This window comes from Thermobia domestica, chromosome 7 (genome assembly GCF_964235325.1).
Source record: "Thermobia domestica chromosome 7, izTheDome1.hap1.1, whole genome shotgun sequence".
In the NCBI taxonomy this organism is placed as follows: domain Eukaryota; kingdom Metazoa; phylum Arthropoda; class Insecta; order Zygentoma; family Lepismatidae; genus Thermobia; species Thermobia domestica.
Genome location: NC_137460.1, coordinates 204,058,083 through 204,080,314, shown reverse-complemented (window position 1 = coordinate 204,080,314; position 22,232 = coordinate 204,058,083). Strand labels below are relative to the sequence as shown.

Here is a 22,232-nt window from a genome sequence, read left to right as displayed (position 1 = left end):
GTGCGTTGTTTGAGTGAATACGTTTTTCTAGAACCCTATATAGGAAGACTGTTCATATTTCATAAATGTTTTAAGTGATCATTAACAGTGTTCGAACATATAGTACGTATATGGTAAGTGTTTCCTACTGTTTTTTTAGTTTACGGCGTCTCAAGTCAGAATATATGTGTACTTAAACATATACATATGCATGTTTCATACATATATACATATAATGTATATGTATGTGTACACATTTTAAAGTGAAACACACATTTTAAATTCATGAATAATTTATGTAAAAAATTAAATAATACATCTTTTTTAAAGCAGACACTCATAAGATTAGTTAAAGTATGGTTCAGCTGGAAAACAGCGGAGGGTAAATATTACTTCAAACAAACTTTTCAAATATTTCGCGTTGAACGTGTGAGCTAGCCATGACGCACCAGGACACAGCAGCACACATTTTGGGAAACCATCTATTTCTATTTTTTTAAAACTAAGAAAGTGGTGATGTAAGTTTTGTTCTGTCGATTATTTTCAAAATGTATTTAATGATTTTGTTCATATTTCATTAAGAAGTATTAAATTATTAATCTTTCAATTCGTCATAACACATTTCTTTCGAAAAAGCCCAGGATGACTTCTTCGGACAAGTTTTCCGGAAACCTCTCTTAAATTTTTTTTTTTTTTCATATTTCATTCACAGCATGCCATGATTCATGATTCAATTAAATGAAAAATATTGTTGTGAGTTGCACTTTTATTATTTTTAAGCAGTTTGGTTAAGGAATAAGGTTAACCAAACACTCCTGGTTAAGGAGTAAGGTTAACCAAACACTCCTGGTTAAGGAGTAAAGTTAACCAAAAACTCCTGGTCAAGAAATAAGGTTAACCAAAACATCTGGTTAAGGAGTGAGGTTAACCAAAAATACCTGGTTAAGGAGTAGGTTTAATCAAACTCCTGATTAAGGAGTAAGGTTAACTAAAAACTCCTGGTTAAGGAGTAAGGTTAACCAAAAACTCTATATATTTACTGTGTCCGTGGGTTCGTCAAGGAGACATAAAACTCCAAGAACTACTTGATGAGTCACCATAAATTTTAGCCAAGGTAAGGAGAGTCAAAACTTAGAAATAGAGTTCGTAGATAGACTTGATTCGTCCAGTTGACCCCAAGATATGGGCCCCAGGATATTGAGATTAGCGAGTCAATATAATGCTCAGGATGCAAAAATACTAATATGTTAGCGGAATACAAAGCTAAAATGAAACTAAATTACCTTCTTCTTGACAAAACTGAAGACTAAAATATTTTCTATTTTCAAACACTAATTTATTTTTAAAATACACTTCATTCAGTTTAGGTGTCCAAACTCCTTCGCGAGGTGTACGCTTTGATACTGGTACTTGTTTCACCTGAATGTGGCGAAGCTTAAATGAAATATAATATTTTCCACTTATATGTATTTGTGTAGTCTTTAAAAGAGCTGTTATTGAATCATAAAACAAACATATGCACTTATTGTATCTATACAGTATGTACGTATCTATACTTATTGCATCTGTAGGCAGGGCCGTGTCGTGGGGGGGGGGCGAGCGGGGCGACAGCCCCGGGCGTCGAAGAAAGGGGGCGAAAAATTCGGGAGCCAAAAAGGAAAAAGATAGGAAAAATTGCTTGGAATATATGTATGGGGACGCCGTCGTATACTCTCGTCCCGGTCGCTGATTTTCCACGGCAAGGCCCTGTCTGTAGGTAATACGCATTTCTCTCTATTTATCTCGAAACTCATCCCGATGTTTTCAATGTTTTGACATCGACTCTTAGCTTATGTTCAATTATGGCATTCTTTAAAACCCGAATTTAGACTCATGAATGCTGCAAACTAAAATAATTAATATATTCCAGATGTATCTCATTCTTCCGCAATACATCAGCAAAACTAAACAATCTTAGCAATGAATTCATTACAAATTATTGTGTTTATTCACTGCTGAGAAGGCTTTATTATAAAAGCTAAATTATACATACTAAAAAAGATCCTGACTGCCTAATTATAAACTCAAATCCTTATTTGGATAAACCAACAATTTTCTTGGATAAAGTGTTGTAGGCAGTTGTTTTCATTTTAACTGTTGGTTCAACACCAGCGCCGCTCTGCGTGTGGTCGACAGCTTACACTGCTAGTTCTTTGGAATCATGCGTCTTTTGATTATTTACGACTCTGTTGGAGAGCACAGAATATTGATGTAGGAATTTCAGAAATGGTATTTTCTTCTTCTATCTCTGGCAATAGCAAAAGTGGAAAGAAAGAAAAGTTAATTCATTGAATGAATGCAAAGAATCCTAGAGAATAAAACACAAAAGTTTATTTTTCTTTTGCTAATTTAAGAAGTTGTTAATTGCGCTATCAACTCGTGAAGAGCAAAAATTACTGGGAAAGCTTCTTGAGAGTGAAGTCTCGTAAGGTGTGTGTTTCTGTTTGTTTATGTTGGACACGTATCATTTTTAAAAGTTGTTTGTGTGCAACAGTTTGGAACAAATGCTCAAAGTGGACTGGAATGTTGTCATTGTGGAATACGAAGCATCTATACGATTTATTTGAGGTAAAACAAATTACAGTAATAAATCTCGAAATTTAAAGTGACAAAGAGCTATTTTCGCTAACAATAAAAACAACAGTTACAGTTTGAGGGCAAGGTGGCTCAGTGGTAGAGTGATTAGCTTTGAAGCGGGGAGACTTTGGTTCTATTCCAGGCTTTGTTAGTTTGTCACAGAGAAATTAATAAAACAGATTAAAATAAAATAAAACTGTTAGTTTGTTTCCCTTTGGTGGTTTAATATCCCTTTTTTAGCACTGAGCTTTGGATGTGGACTTACCAAACGTTGCATCTGAGCTACATGTATTCAATGTTTTGACAACGACCTTCCCCATCCCTCAAGTCTATGATAAATTTAATTGTGATTATATGCAGGGCATGCCCTTTAACTAATAGTGTCTTACAAGGGAACATCTTATATTGATAGTAGCATTGTCCAATCAAACAATGTGCAATCGATAGAGGAGTGAAAAAAGTGGGAAATCCAAAGTTTTACGGCCCGACACCCAAAAACACAGGAGACACAGAGGAAAGAAGAATCTAGAATCATGTGAAGATAGCAATGCAAAAGATACACTGACACATAAAGAACTTCAAAATGATAAAAGTAATCAAAATGGTATTTACACAACAGTATAGTAAGCAAACGTTGTACCCACAGACATGCTCAATAACATTATATATAATGCAGTGTTGCCAACTGAGCACAAAATGAAGTTTCGTTAAATGGCACGGAACACAAATTATAACATGTAGAAAATCTAATTATGATTAGAACCACACCTATAAAGTCATGATGTACCATGTTGCCAACATTTGAAGATAGGCCTATATGAATTCCTGCATGAATTTCGGATGTAGAAGAGTACATACATTATCAACACACTGCGGAGCGCTTTACCAACAGCAACACTGAAAAATTGACTACCAATAATGTGTGAGGTGATACAACATTACGTGGATCAGAAACGTGAGCCTGCTAATCAACTGTCTGTCCAAGAGCATGCATCATTTCAGTTTTGTGTGTTGTGTTTGATACTATTCTGTGCTTCGTCCATTATTTTCATGCTTCACTGATTATATTATTGTTTGTGGTCTCATATTTTGGTTTTAAGTAGTTTGAATCGTGTATCGCATGTTCTCTTCTACATCCGATATTCACATAGGAATTTATATAGGACTGTCTTCAAAAGTAGGCAACACGGTACATCATGACTTTACAGGTATGGTTCTAATCATAATTAGATTTTCTACATGTTATAATTTGTGTTCCATGCCATTTAACAAAACTTCATTTTATTCTCAGTTGGCAACACTGCATAACATATTATGTTATTGAGCATGTCTGTGGGTACAATGTTTGCTTACTATACTGTTGCGTAAATGTCATTTTGATTGCTTTAATCATTTTGAAGTTCTTTCTGTGTCAGTGTATCTTTTGCATCGCTATCTTCACATGATTCTGGATCCTTCTTTCCTCTGTATCTCCTCTGTTTCTGCGTGTCGGTCCGTAAGACTTTGGATTCCTCACTTTTCTTTACTTCTCTATCGATTGCACATTGATTGAGCAATGCTACTATCAATATAAGATGTTCCCTTGTTAGTGCAGTCCCCGGTAAATGTAAATTTTGATCCTTCTGCCCGATAAAAATTTTCTGCAAGAAAGATTTCTGTTTATAATGTAAGTATAGAAAACTGCTCTATATCTCTTTTTGACACACATTACAGGTGCATCTGTAATTACCCAAACTGGAGTAGAAAGTCGCATATCCATTTGATTCATTTTTTATTCATTATAAAAAGTAGAAGGTCCTCAATTTGACCCGTTGATATATATAGTTGTGTCTATGTTCACGCATACCTTTGACATGGGTGCACTAATTTTGATAATTCTGTTATTCGTTGAAAGAGTATTATTCTCTGATAGTCCCGTGTAAACTTTACAAGGATCTAACTCTAGTATTCCGAATTAGACCACGAAACTTCTCAATAGCAGACAGTGTTCATCATTAATTTTGTTTATGAGCACTAAGGACCGGATTTTAAGGTGCAGAAATGTGGTAGGAAAAAGGGAATAAAACGTGCTGAAAAATCATTCAAAAAAGTGCAAAAAAAAAGTGCTAATAGAATATCTTTATTAAGTTACGTGAACATTCTTTATTCATTACACTAGCAAATAATATTAAAAACTTGGCTTTAAACATTTGACATAAATTGCAAAATTGTTTTATATTCTCATAAACTTGTACAAATTCAACATTCTTGTAATAAAATTGTGGTTAAAACCAACTCGGTATTAAAAAAAAAAAAACCGCTAATTTAGCAATGTTGTGGCTTGAGAAACCGTTCCATACTACTGGGTTTTCAGAAACTGGTTATACTTGATTAAGCACAACATTTCTATGATTTCGAATGTTAATTTCTGTAGCTTGGAGCTCAGGTGATCCTTAAACATTGTTCGACATCAATGGTGTATATCTTGTAAGCAATGGGACAGGAAGTTCAGTTGACGTTGCAAAGGTTTCTACGTCCGGATTATTTCGCAAATTCAGTTCAAATTTGTCCTTAACAAATCCATCAAGATTGTGTCTGTTATGGAATATCATGTGTAAACCAGATTGAAAATAAAACGTATTGTTCTGTCCAAATTAAAAGTAAACTAGAAAAGGGACAATAAAGATGCTGAAGGCTTAAAAAAAAAGAGTAAATCTTATTAATTTAGCAACAAAGGTGCAACATTCACGAACAGGGTGAAACAAAATGCGTTCATTTCAGTTTGTTTTATGCCCAGAAATACATATTTTGAACTTTGGTTGTTTAACAACTACATTTATAGAAAAAGTGCTGCACCTTAAAATCCGCTCTCTAATGATCACGTATAACATCGACAAAGGTGAACAAATGTTGATTCTTTTTTTTTTTTTTAAATTTGAAAAAGTATTATTTCTTTGTAGTTCCATGTAAACTTTATAAGGATTTAATAATATTCTTTAGAGCAAGACTATGAAACTCTTCAATGGCTGATACTGTTAATATCTTAATTAACCGACTTCATTGTGTGCATATTGACGCATAACTTCAACATAGATTTACTGATTTCGATTATTCTTTTTAGTTTCAAAAAGTATACTTTTTGACAGATATCAATAAATTTTATCAGGATCTGATTTACAGTCTTTGGATGAAACTCCTCATCAGATGATAGCGTTAGTCTGTGTGTATATTCATGTATGCTTCCATAACGCACAGACTGATTTATATATATGAAACGAAACTAATGGGGGTAACGAAAAAGTGAAATGTTAAACAATCTTAAAAGAAGTGACCGACTTCTAAAATGCACGGAAATAATTATTTAAAAAAATAAACAGTATTAACCGATTTCAAAAAATAGTAAAAGCGCTAAAAAAAACAGAATATAATAATAAAGTGCTTAAAAGAAGAAAATAATTCATTAGTATTGTGTATATAAAATTTTTGAAGTCTGTACCAAGCCAAACAAATTAATGCCTCATAAAATTATAATCGAAATTATATTTTACATTAGATGTTAATTTATTTGGCTCCGCACAAACTTAATTTTTTAAAAAAATAGATAATAGGAATTAATTATTTTCTGCTTTTAAGCTCTTTATTATTATTATTTTCTGCTTTTTAGAGCTTCTGTTGAAGTTGGTTATTATTATTATTATTATTATTATTATTATTATTATTATTATTATTATTATTATTATTATTATTATTATTATTATTATTATTATTATTATTTAAAAACTTTATCTGTCTTATGAATGTATGGGTAAGAGACAAGACAGAAAGTATTTGCTGATGATTGTGTTATGTTCTTATTTTGTCTCCTGTAAAAACCACAAAATAATTATTTTAAAAAATCTTAGACTTCAACAAAAGCACTAAAAAGTAGAAAATAATAAAAACATAAAAAAGCATAAAATAATAATAAAGTGCTTAAAAGCAGAAAATAATTCATTAGTATTATGTATATAAAATTTTCAAGTCTGTGCCAAGTCATACAAATGAATGCCCAATAAAATTATCATGGAAGGTAACTTTTTGTTTGACTTTGCATAAACTTCCCTTTTTATATAGATAATAGGAATGAACTATTTTCTCTGTTTTTAAGCGCCTTATTACTATTATTTTCTGCGTTTAGTGCTTTTCTTATTTTCTACTTTTTAGTTGTTTTGTTGAAGTCGGTTAATACGAGGGCCACTATTTATATTGTGAACCTTGGCAACACTGATTGTAGTTAGGCGCTATGTTTTGTTTGCATAGAAACGTTTGCCATTGTTGACCATAACGTACTTCAAATGTTTTGTCAACAGCTTTATTTGTGTTGTTTACGTTGACTTGAAGATTGCGTGACATAAGAAAAATGGAATTAATCGTGAAAATTTTCGTGCGATGATTTATTACGATTTTCGACGTAGATTATTAAGACAAGAGTACATCGATCACCTTACTTCCACATTTGGCGATGAAGCCCCATCCTTTGTACCTGTGAAACCCAGGTATAACGATTTTACTCGTGGCCGCCTTTCGCTCACTGACAAAATTCGCGAACGTCGTCTAAAATCAGTTGTTATTCAAGAAAACATTGATGCTGTGCAAAACCTAATACTGCAAGATCGTCATGTAACATACTGTGAGATTCAGGCAATCCTAGGCATTAGTTACACCAGCATATATAAAATATTACATAATCATTTAGCTGTGAGAAAGGTTTGTTCTCGTTTTATCTCACATAGTTTGACAAAAACTCGAAAGAAGCTCGCGTCGATTGGTGCACACAAATGCTCAATAAATATAATGGCGGTACTTCAAAAGATATGCATAAGATTGTAACAAGTGACGAATCATGGATATACGCATATGAGCCGGAACGTAAACAGCAGTCGACTGTATGGGTTTTCAAGATGACCAACTCCAACAAAAGTTGTTCGCGCTTGAAGCACATCGAAATAAATGGTCGCCTGTTTTTTCAGGGAAACTGGTCATGTGGCAACTGTGCCTTTAGAGGAACGTAGAACGGTCAACTCTGAATGGTACACAACAATTTGTTTGCCGGAGATCTTCGGTCAAATACGGAAAACAAACAAGCGCCGTCAGATCATTCTTCATCAAGAGAATGCGAGCTCTCACACATCTCGTCTAACAACCGACTATTTGAACACTCAAAAAATTGAATTCATGGGTCATCCGCCGTACAATCCTGATTTGACACCCAATGATTTCTTCTTGCTCCCGAATGTCAAGAATAAATTGCGTGGACAGCGATTTTCGTCGGTTGAAGAAGCCATTGATACATTCAAAAACCATATTGTGGAGGTGTTTCAAGAAGATTGGAAAAAATGCTTTGACAAATGGTTCGAACGAATGCAAAAGTGTATTGATCATAAAGGAGAATATTTTGAAAAACAATAAATCAATTTTCAATGACAAATTACTGCTTTTTCATTGTTATTAATAGGCTCAAAATATAAATAGTGGCCCTCGTGTTGTTTTCTAATAATTATTTTCTGTTTTTAGTGCATTCTTGAAGTTAATTATTTCTTTTAATGTTGTTCAATTCTTTTTATTTTTTCGTTAAGCTAGTAGTTTAATTTTGTTGAAGTTGGTTAATATATTATTATTATTTTAAGATATTTATCTCTGTCTTCTGAATGCATGAATAAGAAGTAGGGCAGGAAATGTTTGCTGACGATTGTGTTGTGTTCTTATTTTGTCTTCTAATTTCTGTAATGGACACTTCCTTAATTACTATTACGCACCTCAAGTTTACATTTTTTTTTTTTTTTTTTTTGTGGTTCTAAATCAGGTTTCGAACGATCCTGCTGTTGATGCGACAAAGAACAACAATTATTGTCACACTGATTGCTTTTTGATGACTTCAATTAAAACGTTTGGAAACTGTAAAACCATATTTTTTTCTCTTTTCATTGGGAAATTGGATCATTATTAGAACTATTTGCTTCTGTTGATGTCATTTGAAGAGACAACTTTTTTTAATAGTTACAAGGCATTCTATAAAATGTTTTAACGTAGGAAGGTTTTACATGAAAAATATGGTAGGAAAATTAGAACACGAAAGGAACACGATACACGTAGACGTATAGAAGTAATAATAATAAAAAAAAACCGAAAATATCTTGGCAGGAAATTATGAGTTTGGGTTCCGTAAATTCCAGTGGCTTACCATGGTTCTTTACTTAGAGGCAGCTGTTATTTTATTTATTTTTTATTTTATTTTATTTATTTATTTATTTTTTTTTTTGTATTTAGTTCTCAATATTAAATAAATTCATCCTATTTACTGATGGAAACGACATTGTGAACGCTATGTCCTTATAAATTCTTCTTCAACTCGCTGTTTGTTCCAGGCATATTTCTAGTAAAGTTTTACTCCTCGGAGTTGGTCAACCTCCTCCTTTCACCAGAGGACCAGAGCTACGATACATTAAACCATGATTGCCTATCTCGTCTTTATCTTTTTCATCATTGGGGAGCAGGGTGAATCACTGATAGAGTTCTTACTTCTGGTGCGTACGTCCCTAGTTCGATCCCCGGCTAAGTAACTTTCAGATGAACAACATCGTGTTCGTGAGCTTTCTTGGGACACTCCCATTTCCTACCACTTTTTCATTCCACCAAAACCTCCATCATTGTCTCCCTTAGCCCAGAGGGCGCAATCGCAGGACGTTAAACTGAAAGATTTCATTTTATTTTCTTTTTCTTTTTTTTATCATCGCCAGATGGATTGTGTTTTTATGTCACTCTTTACTATAGCTATCTTTTGATGGCTGAAAATCGGTTGCAACTGCATTTTTCTTTTTTGTAATGTGTTCTACGCTAAAGATTTATTGTAGAGCCTAGTGTATTACTTCAAACTATCCAGACAGAAGTTTAAAAAAAAATGATTTTCCCACAATTTTTACGATTGTTTGAACGGGATTTTCAAGGGGAATAGTCTAATCTTCTGTTAGAATTATCCAAGTTGGAATTAACAAAAATCCATTTTATATGTGTTAACGTTTAAGAAGAGTATTAATTTGTATTTTTCGGTATTTGAATTTTATTAATCAGCAATCGAACTATTTAAAAAAAATGAATTTAGAAATTCCTCATACAATTGAGTGATCATAGGTATTATTCTGGTTATCAACAGCTCTGTATGTTATTTCCCTCATAGAAATCATGATCTATATACGAGTACATACGCGATAAAAATGAAAGTCACTTTGTTTCTGACTTAATAACTCTTCAACCACTGGACCTATCTCGATCAAATTGTCAACATAGATGAGGTTCGGGACTGGGATGATTTTTATAATTTTACTTTGACGGTGCAACTTAGGGGAGGGGAAGGAGGAGACGGGGGACATTTACAAAAAGGCTCGAAAATGACCGATGTTAGTGTCGATCCATAGTTTTCGAGGTCGCTGAGATGAACAGTGACACTTCCGATGCCCTTTAAATCCCTATTCTTCTCCGCAACCTGTGGGAGGTGAGAATTATATATAAATTAGGGGTTTGGTGTAATAAGGGCGCATAAGCGAGTTTACGCTCTTTTTGCACCAAACGCATTTGTGGCTTTTGCCACGATTGTTTAGCCTCCTGGTTATATTTCAATTCAATATCGGAATAAAATGCTGCATATTACCCTGTTTTATGTTTAAAAAAAAAAAACTACTTAAATTTTCAACATCGTTTTTCTCCAACTGCATGTTTCAGACTTACGCCCTTATTGCCTCAAACTCCTCAAATGATCGAAAATGGCCGATATTAGTGTCGAACACATTGTGGTACGGAGTCGCTGGGACAAACAATGATATTTTCGATGCAGTTAAAATGCAAAATCACCTCTTTATGTCCAAAACGAAATGTATTCTCTCCCGTGCGAAGAACGGGTATTCTACTAGTTATTTATAAATCTATAATTATCATTGATTAAAATGTATTAAACTGTGTTGAATTGCAGTCCCTATGTCAATTTTAGTTGATATACTGGTATAACAGAATAAGATGTAATTGTGTTAGTGCATTTGAAGTGTATTCTTTGCTGCTCCAGCACAGCACTTCAAGACGTATACATGAAAGGTAATAAATGACAAGATGGCGTGTATGAAGTTATATCTTCTCCAAAACAACCGATGAAACAAGTTCATTTCTGCGTGAAACAAAGAATGGAGTTTTATTTTATGCTGTTTTATTTTATGCTGCTTCCCGTTGAACAAACACTCAAACCTGCAAATTATGGTTCAAATTATTCTTGCTGTTGTGGAAGTGATGCTGCAGCGAGCACCTCTGTCGGCGATTTCTGTAAACGAGCCCCCTTTCCTAACAAATAACCTTCCGAAAAGCATGATTAATTACGTTGTTTGTCTTAGAATTACTCAAGCAGAAAAAAGACAGATCGGGGAAAGAAGAGTAAAGTGAGGCTTCGTGTGGTGATTATATAGTCCGTGTGTTCTGTTGTGGACTGTCTCTCGGTAGTATGTTATTATTACAGGTTATAATAAGGCCATTTAAAACGTTGCTTCCGATGGGATGTCATGTGTAAAGCAGGTTACCTCGAACGGAACATTAATTAATCATCTGCTAAGTATCCAATAACGTTTTTCGAGATTTGTTACGTTGTATGTGTGTGTGTGTGTGTGTGTGTGTAACAGTTTCACGAGCTTGAATTGAAATCTTCGGTCCTTTGTTACTCATCCTTCCTAGGTATGATCCATTTGCTCTCGCTGGTTTCAATAAGGTCGCCAGATTTTTCAGAGAGAGAGAGTAAAAAAAAAAAAAAAAAAATATTTTTAGGGAGGAAAATGTGATATTTCTAATTTAAATAAAGGGTGTCCCATAACGAACGCGACTTTTTAGAATGCCCGCCATTTCTGTTCTAGTAAGTTGGCAGCACTGAACGTTGTGCGATTTTCATCTGCTGTCTTTGTGGTTAGTACAAAGGATATTATAAAATACAGGATCGCCACCCCCATTCTGTCCACTCCCAAGGTGACCAGACGTCCCGTTTTAGCCGGGACAGTCCCTTTTTTCCAACCGTTGTCCCGTTTTTTTCTGATTCTCGAACGGGACGCCTAAATGTCCCGTTTTTAAGTAAAAATGACCTAGGTGTCCCGTAATTATTATTCAAAATATAAATCCGTCAATGCAAATTCTACACTTTTCCGTATCAACACTCGTTGCCAACGTTCAGCCATGTCTAGAACTTCTGAATTTTCAAATGGAAATTGAGTGTTCGTGGTTCAAGTGGGAATTGAATGGGAATTCTAAGTGTTCAACTAGTTAAAAGAATTGTTGGGTAGAACTTGCAATCGGGAACCATTATTTATTGTGTGGTACACGTAAAGTTAGAAACGGTGTTATCACTCTTACTTGTGTAATTTGTAAATTGAGAACACTGCCAAGTCCCAAAATGCAATCTGGAAATCAGATATCTCCCCCCCCCCCCGTAGCCGATTCGTATGCGTCCCGTTTTCGAAAGTGAAAATTCTGGTCACCTTGTCCACTCCGCTCAATAAGATCGCAATATTTTGAGTCAACATTCTTGGCGGAAACGAAAGTAGCCAATCAGACGGTGGCAGCGAAAATCAGACGACGAGTAGCCAATAAGATGTACCAATGCTTGGTTATTGAACTAATAGGATGAAGATTATGGGCAGATCCTCTATTTTATAACATCCTTGGTTAGTAGTCACGGAGTGCCAAATAGAGAATGAAACACTTCACGACAGAATAACGTGTTGTGAAAACGTATTACAAATGTGGTGAGCTTGACGAAAGTTTGTAAAAATGCAAATAATTGCATATTTTTTTAACTTCCTCGTTAGCTTTCTGTACAACACTTTCATTGATTTTATTTTCAATTTTGTGTCATTTCAGATGACTACGAGGGGCTGAAAGAAGAACGTACTTATCCTTGGAACGCAACGTCAATGCGAGTGGGTCCACGAGAACAGGAAATGTCGTCCTCCTCGCAAAGCCGAAGACGACAGAAAAGATCTCTATCGCAAGAGTATTATGTTGAAGTCATGGTTGTCACGGATCGCAGAATGTCTGAATACCATGGGGACAATTTGGATCACTACGTACTCACGCTTATGAATATTGTAAGTATCAAAAATTATTGTTTGTGTTTGATAGGATGGCATACAGTACATTTATTATAAGGTTATGACTCTAACGGTCATCGGACTATAAATATATTTTACAAGGCACATTAGATGTTTCTCAGAGCCTAATTTTGATGGAATTTGGTATAAATGTAGGATACCTAAGTGAACCATTACGGCTAGTGTTGACCGCAAAACAAAACGAAACGAGAAATAATATTTTGTCGTGTTGTTCCGTAAATTTTGTAGAAGTATGTAATCGCGTCTCGATTCTCGAAAATATTTTCTCGTCACGTTTCGTGAATTTATGTACAAAATTTATTCCCTGACTTTTTTTTTCGTAATTTCATCTAAAACCTATCAGTATTCTTCCGCGTCACGAGAGTCCTCGAAGGGTGTGATATAACAACATTTACACCAAATTTATTATTATAGTACATTGTATAACGATATGCATATTTTGAAACGTTAATAAATACTTTTCATTTATATTTATAATCATTCTATCAATTTTCGGCTCTTATACTGTCAATTATGATGTAACACTAAAACAGTGTTTGAGATCTAAGATTTAAGTGGACTAGTATTGCTTTTGAAATGAAATGAAATCTTTGAGTTTTACGTCCCACTATTATGCCGGTTAGACTAAAGGAGACGGTGATGATGAGTCATGAATGAAATGGTGGAATGAAGAAAGTGGGAGGAAACGAGAGAACCCCGAGAAAACCCACGCACACGGTGTTTGTCCACCACAAAGTTCACTTGGCGGGGATCGAACCCGGTACCCTAAGCACCAGAGGTGAACGCTCTTCCACTGAGCCACCGCGGCTCCTTAGTATTGCTTTTGAGACTCGAGAAATTTATCGTCTAGTCTCGAAAATGGGATAAGAATTTTCATATTTCTCGTCTTGTCTCAAAAAACTCCGTGCATAAGGGGTTAGCGTACGCGCCTTTGGCGTGGAAGACCTGTGTTCGATTCCCAGTGGGAGCTTATGTGATTCTATTTCCACGAGATTCACGTCTAATATCCTATTCCTCGCTGCTGAAAGGGACGCTAAAATCGACTTAACTCGAATTTTTAAGAGCATTCCTCATTTCGTTTTTGTCTCACTATTCACAGCAAAATTATTGTTCCTATAGACAACAGTGAGAAGATATCACGCGCCCAGGTCTCGGGTACAGTATTTTAGCTCATGTGCTATAAGTGTGAGCTCTATAAGAGAGTCGAATCGAGTGCGTGCAGGAGAGATTGTGAGCTTGATTAAGAATAGTAAGTCCGAGTACTTAGCGAGCGCGTGCCCAATGAGATAAATGGGCACGGTATCGAACTAGCGTGAGCTCCATTGAGAACAGCTTTGAATAGCATGAGCGTTTTTGTAAGCAACGTGAGTCTTATTGAGGATAGATCTGAAGTAGCTTGGACCTCACTGAGATTAGGTACTGCGAGTCCTTTTGGGAATAGTGAGCCTAATGCCACGTTGCCACGTTAAATGAATCTTTTAGCTGTCATAAAAAAACTTGCAACCCGATCTCTCTATTTACAGATCTCTCAGGTGTTACAACTTCCTGAAAGCAAGAAAGGTATCTCCACACATGCAGCACTGAACTCTAGTGGACAAACAGTGAACCTCCTTATTAAAAACGTGTATTTTGGCGCACTTCCCCTCCTTCTCCAAAAGAACCCGTTGTTTCGGAAACGGCGAACCTGGTTTTCCTTTATGTCAGCGGGAGGGCGATAGCAGGTAGCAAGCAAGGCGTCCTAGAAAGTTGCACATGGTTCAACTCCTTGCAAGATGAAAAAAAAAAAAAAATGTTGTGTGTCCCTTTTAAGACTATGTTTACATGGTGAAACATGGTAGGTCCTTTTTTTTTTTTTTTTTAATGAAAGCTACAAGATTCATTTAACGTGGCAATGTGGTCTGTCTGCGCAGCCCCTTGTGAGGTCCGAATGAAAATTGTTGTTTCTGGTGAGTAGGAGGAGAATTCATTAAAGAAGACGTATATAGTATAGTAAATAAATTATCCCATCAGAAACGTAAGTGTTGAAAATAGAGCAAACATCCATTACATTTATCACTTCATTCGCCCCGAAAATAATAGAGATCTGAAACGGTGCAAAGTTCTACTGGAGCCCGAAAATCGAATATTATATTTGAAACTTTAACTAACTAACTCTATGGTCTATGGAACTCGGAGGTTCAATACCGCGTTCACAAAAGCTCTCCACTGACTTCTATCCTTAGCCAACTGGATCCAGTTTCTATTTTGTATTCTATTTCTGCGAGATCTATCTTAATATTGTCCTCCCATCTGCGTCCTAATGATCTGGTCTTCCTAATGATTGCTTTCCGATTGGACTACCAGTTAAGACTTGAGCTTCTCCGTGTCTAAGCAGTTAGCGTACGCACTTTTGGCGTGGGAGACCCGGATTTGATTCCCGGCGGGAGCTCATGTGGTTCGGATTCCACGTTAATCAGTAGGTCCCGTCTCATATTGGCTCGCTGCTGAAAGGGACGTTAAACTCAAAATCAACTCAACTCCAGTTAAGAGTAAAAGCGTTCCTACTTTCTTTTATTCTGGCTACATGACCTGCCCACCTGAGCCTTCTAGACTTCATGATTCAATGTTTGGTAAACGGTATAAATTATGTAATTCCTCGTTATGAAGTTTCCGCCATTCCCGTTCCTCTTGGGTTTGAATATTCATCTCAGAAGCTTGTTTTCAAATACTTTCAGTCTACGTTCTTCCCTCAGAGCAAGAGACCATGTTTCGCAACCATACAGAACATCAGGTATGATTATCGTTTTATATACTTGCAACTTTAGTGCTGACAACTTGCCAACCAGAACCCTCATGAGGCGATACTGTTCTAAGCACTAAAGTTGTAAATTTTAGTTCCTAATTTTCAGATTTCAATAGAAATCCATCTTTTCAAATTTTCAAACTCCAGGTTTCTCCCTCCATGGTTATAAAATTAGAGAGCAAAGGAAAATTACATTTTTATTTACACTATTTACACACTTTTGTTTCAATGATGTCAAACACATTTTTCTATGTTATTTACAAGTTCAATTTGAAGTTCACCGTAGTTCGAACCCTGTCTTATATTATCTTTGACAGAATTGAAAATTCGTCTGAAACGAGACTCTCTCAGAAAAAAACTGGGACTCATCAGTAAAGAGTGCCCCACCTCACTGGTCTTGGGTTCACTCACGGTAGGCTAGACACCATGTGACTCAGTTCTGACGGTATCGTGTGTGAATGGAATTCCTCTAACGGGTTGCCTTGGGTCCCAGAGGCTGCTGCAAGGGATGCTGATGCTGATGCAGTGCTCGTTGAACATTGTTCTATACTTAATTCCAAATAGCGGTTCTCGTGTTGTGTTGTGGTACGTGAGCAACCTGTCCAACGTTGCCTTTCAAAGTTTTTACCTTCCTGGAATATTGTCCACAATTGTGAAATTACGTTACGAACCACATTTAACTCCGCATCCACAATTCGTTGAGCTTGCACCATTTCTAACATCTTCCGAGGACAGTGTCGTTTCTATACTTTGTGAAAACCTCTCTGCTTTCTACGCATTTGATGTGTACCTGCCTAAGGAAACATGCCGATAATTAATCACAGTCGCAGAATACATCTGTTTCTCTCACTGGTTATAATTCATTGTATGCCATTTGTGTGAGACATGATAATATTTTCTGGTATCCAGAAAATCACATTTTGTCGCATGTAGTCTCAGGATTTCGAAGACAAGAATAAATCTAATATCTAGACATGAGTGTACAAGAACTATAAAGAAATGTTAAAATGACTACGTCCAGAAATGACTCGATCTTTTTAATTTCCTGATTGTAACTAATTATTATTTATTATAAAAACAATTTTGTAAATACGCACCATTTGTTATAGGAAAAATGCTATTGCGTTGAAAATGTCCAATAATAGTAATTTAGAAAAATCGATTTGTATTAATGTAAAATATTGGATATCTACAAACACAAGGATTTTTTGATAAATGAATTTCAATGTGTTTATTTGTAGGTTGCTTTAATTTACAAAGACGCTACGATTGGCAACCCGGTGACCGTGGCTGTAGTGAAGCTGTTGAACTTGAAGGACCAGGATTTCGCTGTAACGAGAGATACTGAGGGTGGAACGTCTGCCGCTGATATGCTCAAGAACTTCTGTGGATGGCAGAAGAAGATGAACTACCACGACATTAGATCCAAGGAACACTACGACACTGCTCTCTTGCTTACAAGGTAGGACTATGCTTTGTTAAGTATTTTGCATTGTAGTACGGCTTGTATTACAATTCTTTGGCATTATTTTTAGCGAAACCAAGTTCCAGGGTGTCTGGGAAAGAGTACCGGTCTTTTTTGTAATGATTCTCGTCCCTGTAATGTAGTATGAGTATGACTTTTAGAAGAAACCTAGGATAATACCTCAAAGTCTTAAAATTCAATATTTGGACCCTTTATAGGACGACAGGTATCTAAACGGAAACCTATTTCTTCCTATATTCGAATAAATATGACTTCTATAACAACAGAAAAAGTTCATTGATTCATCTTTTAATTCTACCAAATTTTTAGGCAATAGTTGAATAAAGATTGATCTTATGGAGTTCCAAACTAAGAAAATGTACGATCTGATGTCTGCTGCCTGGATGACGTTTCGGCAAAGCTTCGTTAGGTTCAAGCCAACCTACCCACTGTTGTGGAAAATGTTTATGTGAAATGAAAATGTTAGTTTATACACTTTCATTTCTCGAGTATAGTGGGATATAGCTCTATTTTGGTAGAAAGTGAAATCCCGTGAACTTCCAACTTGTTAGAGTCTAGTAACATTGTCTTCTTCAAAGAAAAGTAGTCCATGAAATTCGCTTCTGAACTAACATCAAAGATGGATCAACTCTGGAGAATCTCTCTTATGCTCAATAAGTGCATGATAGTCTTCTAAACTCCAAACCCGAATGTTATGTCTACTGACTTTGTTACTGATATTGGAAATCGTCTCATAGCTGAAAAACGTTATTGCCCTCCTGAAATCATTATCGTTAATCAGTCACTGGTATTTTGAAACCTTTAAATGTGTATTGGGTTATTTTGTTCAAAATCGTCCAAATTTACTTTAGATAAGTTTAGTGTCTAACTGTGTAAGACAGAGAAAGTGTTTTTGTGTTCCGTTTATGGTATATCCTACTTGATTTAAAACGACATGAAACATTGATTGCAACTCTATCCGGTGTCCATTACCTCGTCGGAACATGGCAAGCGTACGGTGTTTTTGCATTAGCCCAGTTAACCAGCTGTTCTCGAGGATTTATATATATATATATATATATATATATATATATATATATATATATATATATATATATATATATATATATATATATATATATATATATATATTAACAAAGTTCTTTATCAGGTGAAGCAACATCAAATTATCGTCGAAAATTGTGTTGGTATATCACAGAAGTCATTTTTGCATATTCCACAACATATTCGGATTTTTGGTCAATGATACCTGAGAGGAGGTGGGAGAGTACTTATTTCGTGTGAAATTTCACCAGCCTAGTAGCATCAGTATTTGTTATACCTCTTTCTACCCACATAGGATATAAATAGAATGGTAAAAGAGTATTTTGTATTGTTTCAATTAAACCTATTTAAATAAATTTGAGTGACTGAAAATACTGATACGGGGTAGATATTTATAGGTTACAAAATATCTAGTAAAAGAAGTACGGGTGCGTTCACAAACTTTCAAGACTGGTACTGGTACCAGAATAACAAATGTATTACACAGTTTTGTATATACAACGAACTAAAGGTCTTCAAAATAGATCATTGAGCATCAACACACCGCTGCCAGCGTGTTTTCCATTGTTCATATGTTCTCCCTGAAAGTCTTCGCTGTTGGGAAATAAAGTTGGGGAAAACTTCACACTAGCCCTCTCTCCTTATTTATATTTTATATAATATATATAAGATGCAAGAAATTTCCTTTCGGAGAATACATCGTAATTCTCTTTCGCTTCCTTGTATGGGAATACAACAAATGCCATCCTTTACGTAATAAATTTGAAGTTGGCAGATGATACCTTCCACTGTTAGATCCTGGATAGAAACTAGTAGATTAAGGTTTTTCCTTTCGTGGTACGTGTTACGAAAATAAAACCATCGTTCTCAAGAGAATACATGATTTTGGTGACGTCTTTTCCAATGAATTTATCGACTCTTTCAACTATTAGATGTTGCGTAAAGTACGGTTGCTCTTTACCTTAAATAGCTGCACTCACATATTGAATGATTCTTAGGTGTCAGGTAACACTTCCGCTTCCCGCTTTCAAGGATACAACGTGATAAAATTTTTATTCACGTATATTTTCATACACTGTGTCAAGAGAATTGATAACTATTTAATGTTCAGAAATCGTAAGGACAGTACGACGTAATTGATGTTCAATTTTTATAAATCGTAAGGACAATATGATGTAATTGATGTGATATACTATTCAAACTTATTCTGCACATACAGAATACTTGAATATACTAACATGCTTAAGACAAGTTTCACATGATTTCATCTTTTTACTTCTTCTTTTTCACAATGCTTTTACTATGTTACTTTTCTGTTTGTTAGAGTCAAGTCTTGTAACTAAAAATGTCACATACTTCTCTTCTAAGTAGAGCTATGAAATTTTGTACAGCTACGTAAACCTGATACGATACGATAATGTTCTTTTCTCCAGCATATGATTTTGCTGTAGACATACATACATACATACACATACACAATATATATATATATATATATATATATATATATATATATATATATATAAAAGTTCGGTAGGGATGGACCACTTCCTTTTTGCCTCAATAACTCCGAATAATTGTGCGTGTAAAGCATGTTTTTCTGCACGAAATCCAAGAAAGGACTTTCTGTAAGCATAACTAAAGGTTTTAGGTTCAATAAAGATATACAAGATATACTCTTTAAAAAAAAAGCCTGACTGGTCTACTATCCGATAGTATTAAGGGTTAGATGGACCATGCACTATGCGAGTAATGAATCATATGCAGAATGTAAACAATAAATAAATAAATTGGAACAATTTTGTATTTAAACACGTTATATTAATAAATTAGATATTATACAGCTACCAAGTTTTTACTGAAATCTAATATTGAATAAGATAGAAATATAGAAAATATAAAAATGAACTTTCTATTTAACGTCAAATCTAGAAAAGAAACATTTGCAAATGGCAAAAAATACTTCAGTTTCATGTTATAGGAAGAAAAATGAGTGTCATTAATTACATCATTGCGTCTTGTTTTGTGTATTTGAAAACTTTGTCACACAAATCACAAATATTCTCATATTTCGAACAGCTATCATGTAACCAGCGTTCACACATTATACCTTGTATCCAGTCGTCTTCTCTTCTTGTTTTGTTGTAATTTTCATCGCATTCAACACGCTCGTTTTCATCATATTCCTCCATATAATCACTGTCAGCATTTATCGATTGATCATTATAGCTGAATGAAGATATGATCGGAATTCTCTTCTTGTTTCTTGTTTCTTCTGGTCGATTTGGCGCACTTAACCTTCTTCTTCCTGTTTCTTTGTTTTCATTAACCAAATTATTTTATGGTAGAATTAGTTGGTAAAAAAAAAAAAAAAAAAAAAAAAACAAATGAAAAGCGAATAAATCTACATCAAGAACGTTGAATATTGCTTTGAATGAAATGTGGTAAAAAAAAAAAAAAAGGTTTTGACCTACTTGAAATAAAAAATCTCGTCAAGTGAAGAAATGTGTGGATTTCAGTTTCAGAAAAACATACAGTATCTAGGATACATTCGCCATGACACTACACCAATATTTCCGCAGCACTCTGGTGGATAGTTTGCGAATTATGGCCTGGATCCCCAGGAGATCCAACTCTACCGGTTTTCTTTTTCCTCTGTCTTTCATTCCCATCATGTGATGGGCGGGCCGCAGACGGTTATGCCGTCTCTATGGCTAGAGTGATGTCGTTAGTATGGTAAGAGTAGTATGGTGGTTGGATACAGGGCGTTAATATATTGTAGGTGCAGTCAGAAAGCTTCTCAGTATTAGTGGTGTTGTATCCAAGAAGCAGAAGTGCAACGAGGCATTGGATAGGTTAGTTTGAGGTGAGGTAGAGAGGTTCGGCAGTTGTGTCATGGGAAAGCGTGTATTGCCACTAATCTATTATCGATATATATGAGGATGGTGTTGGTATATTTGAGGCTCAGGGTTGTAGTGATCGGAATTGGTTTCTCGTTCGTAAATTGCCAGTAGATGGTCGATTGGAGGATATCCAGTACGGGGGAGAGCAGGGGTCTCATGTAAGAGGGCCGTGAGCGTTTCATGTGATGTTGCTATATGGTGAGTAATGTATCGCGTGCGTAGGCGATAGAGGTGGTCCAAGATATGAGGCATTGTAGTGCGTTGATAGAGCTCAGCATTGGGGGTTCGATTAGTTAGAGAGTACGCAATGCGTAAGGCCTGACGCTCGAGGAGTTGTAGGCGACTATAAAAGTGAGGAGTCGCGGAAAGCCAAGCTAGATGACCGTACGTCATAGCTGATCGAACGAAAACTTTGTAGGTATACAGTAAGACGTTAGCATTTAAGCCCCAGGTTGTGCCTTTTAAGTTTCTCAAGAGGTTGAGTCGACGGCGGACGTCTTGCTCGAGAGCAGTCAGGTGGGTGCGCCATGTAAGGTGTTTATCGAAATGAACCCCAAGATATTTAACACTATTGCTGAGCGAGATCTCTGATTCCAGTACCATAATATGTAGACGCTCAGGATTGCGTGTGGGACAGTACTTGTGTTTGTTGCGAGCAAAAAGTGTCATTTGTGTTTTGGTTGGGTTTAATTTTAATTTCCAGCGTAAGCAGCAGGAGATTAGGTTATCTATGGCTGCCTGTAATTGTAGATTAATGCGCTCGACAGAGGATCCGAGAGCGAGATAGGCGGTATCATCTGCGAACTGCAAAGCATGAATTGGCGGTGAGGGAGTAGGCATGTCAGCTACATATAGGATTTAGAGAAGTGGAGAGATTACAGATCCTTGAGGGACTCCTGCTCTTAAAAGAAATTCGTGCGAATGTCCTTGGTGAAGTTGGATAAATGCACGTCGCTGGTAGAGAAAATTGGCGATCACTCGTACGTAATGAAGTGGGAGTAGGCGCTTTAGTTTGTATAGTAGCCCCTCGTGCCAGACAGTATCGAATGCACGTTCGATATTGAAAGAAATGAGCACAGATGGTAAGTGTTTATTAAAATGATTCAGTACGAGCGAAGAGAGTTTCAGGAGTTGGTCGCCAGTGGCAAAGAAAGGTCGAAAGCCTGCCTGTGTAGAACTCTACCGGACTTACCCTATATATATATATATATATATATATATATATATATATATATATATATATATATATATATATATATATATATATATATATA

At 35.6% G+C, this 22,232-nt stretch overlaps 1 protein-coding gene across 2 annotated transcripts in view; it reads left to right on the top strand.

The window, feature by feature from the left end:
• AdamTS-A (ADAM metallopeptidase with thrombospondin type 1 motif A) overlaps positions 1-22,232 on the top strand; it is a 785,255-nt gene that overhangs the window by 546,828 nt on the left and 216,195 nt on the right. For both annotated transcript variants that reach the window (XM_081765817.1, XM_081765816.1), the window contains exons 4-5: positions 12,493-12,719; positions 16,767-16,987. In XM_081765817.1, the coding sequence (XP_081621943.1) occupies positions 12,493-12,719; positions 16,767-16,987 (448 nt within the window). The remainder of the gene's footprint in view (positions 1-12,492; positions 12,720-16,766; positions 16,988-22,232) is intronic.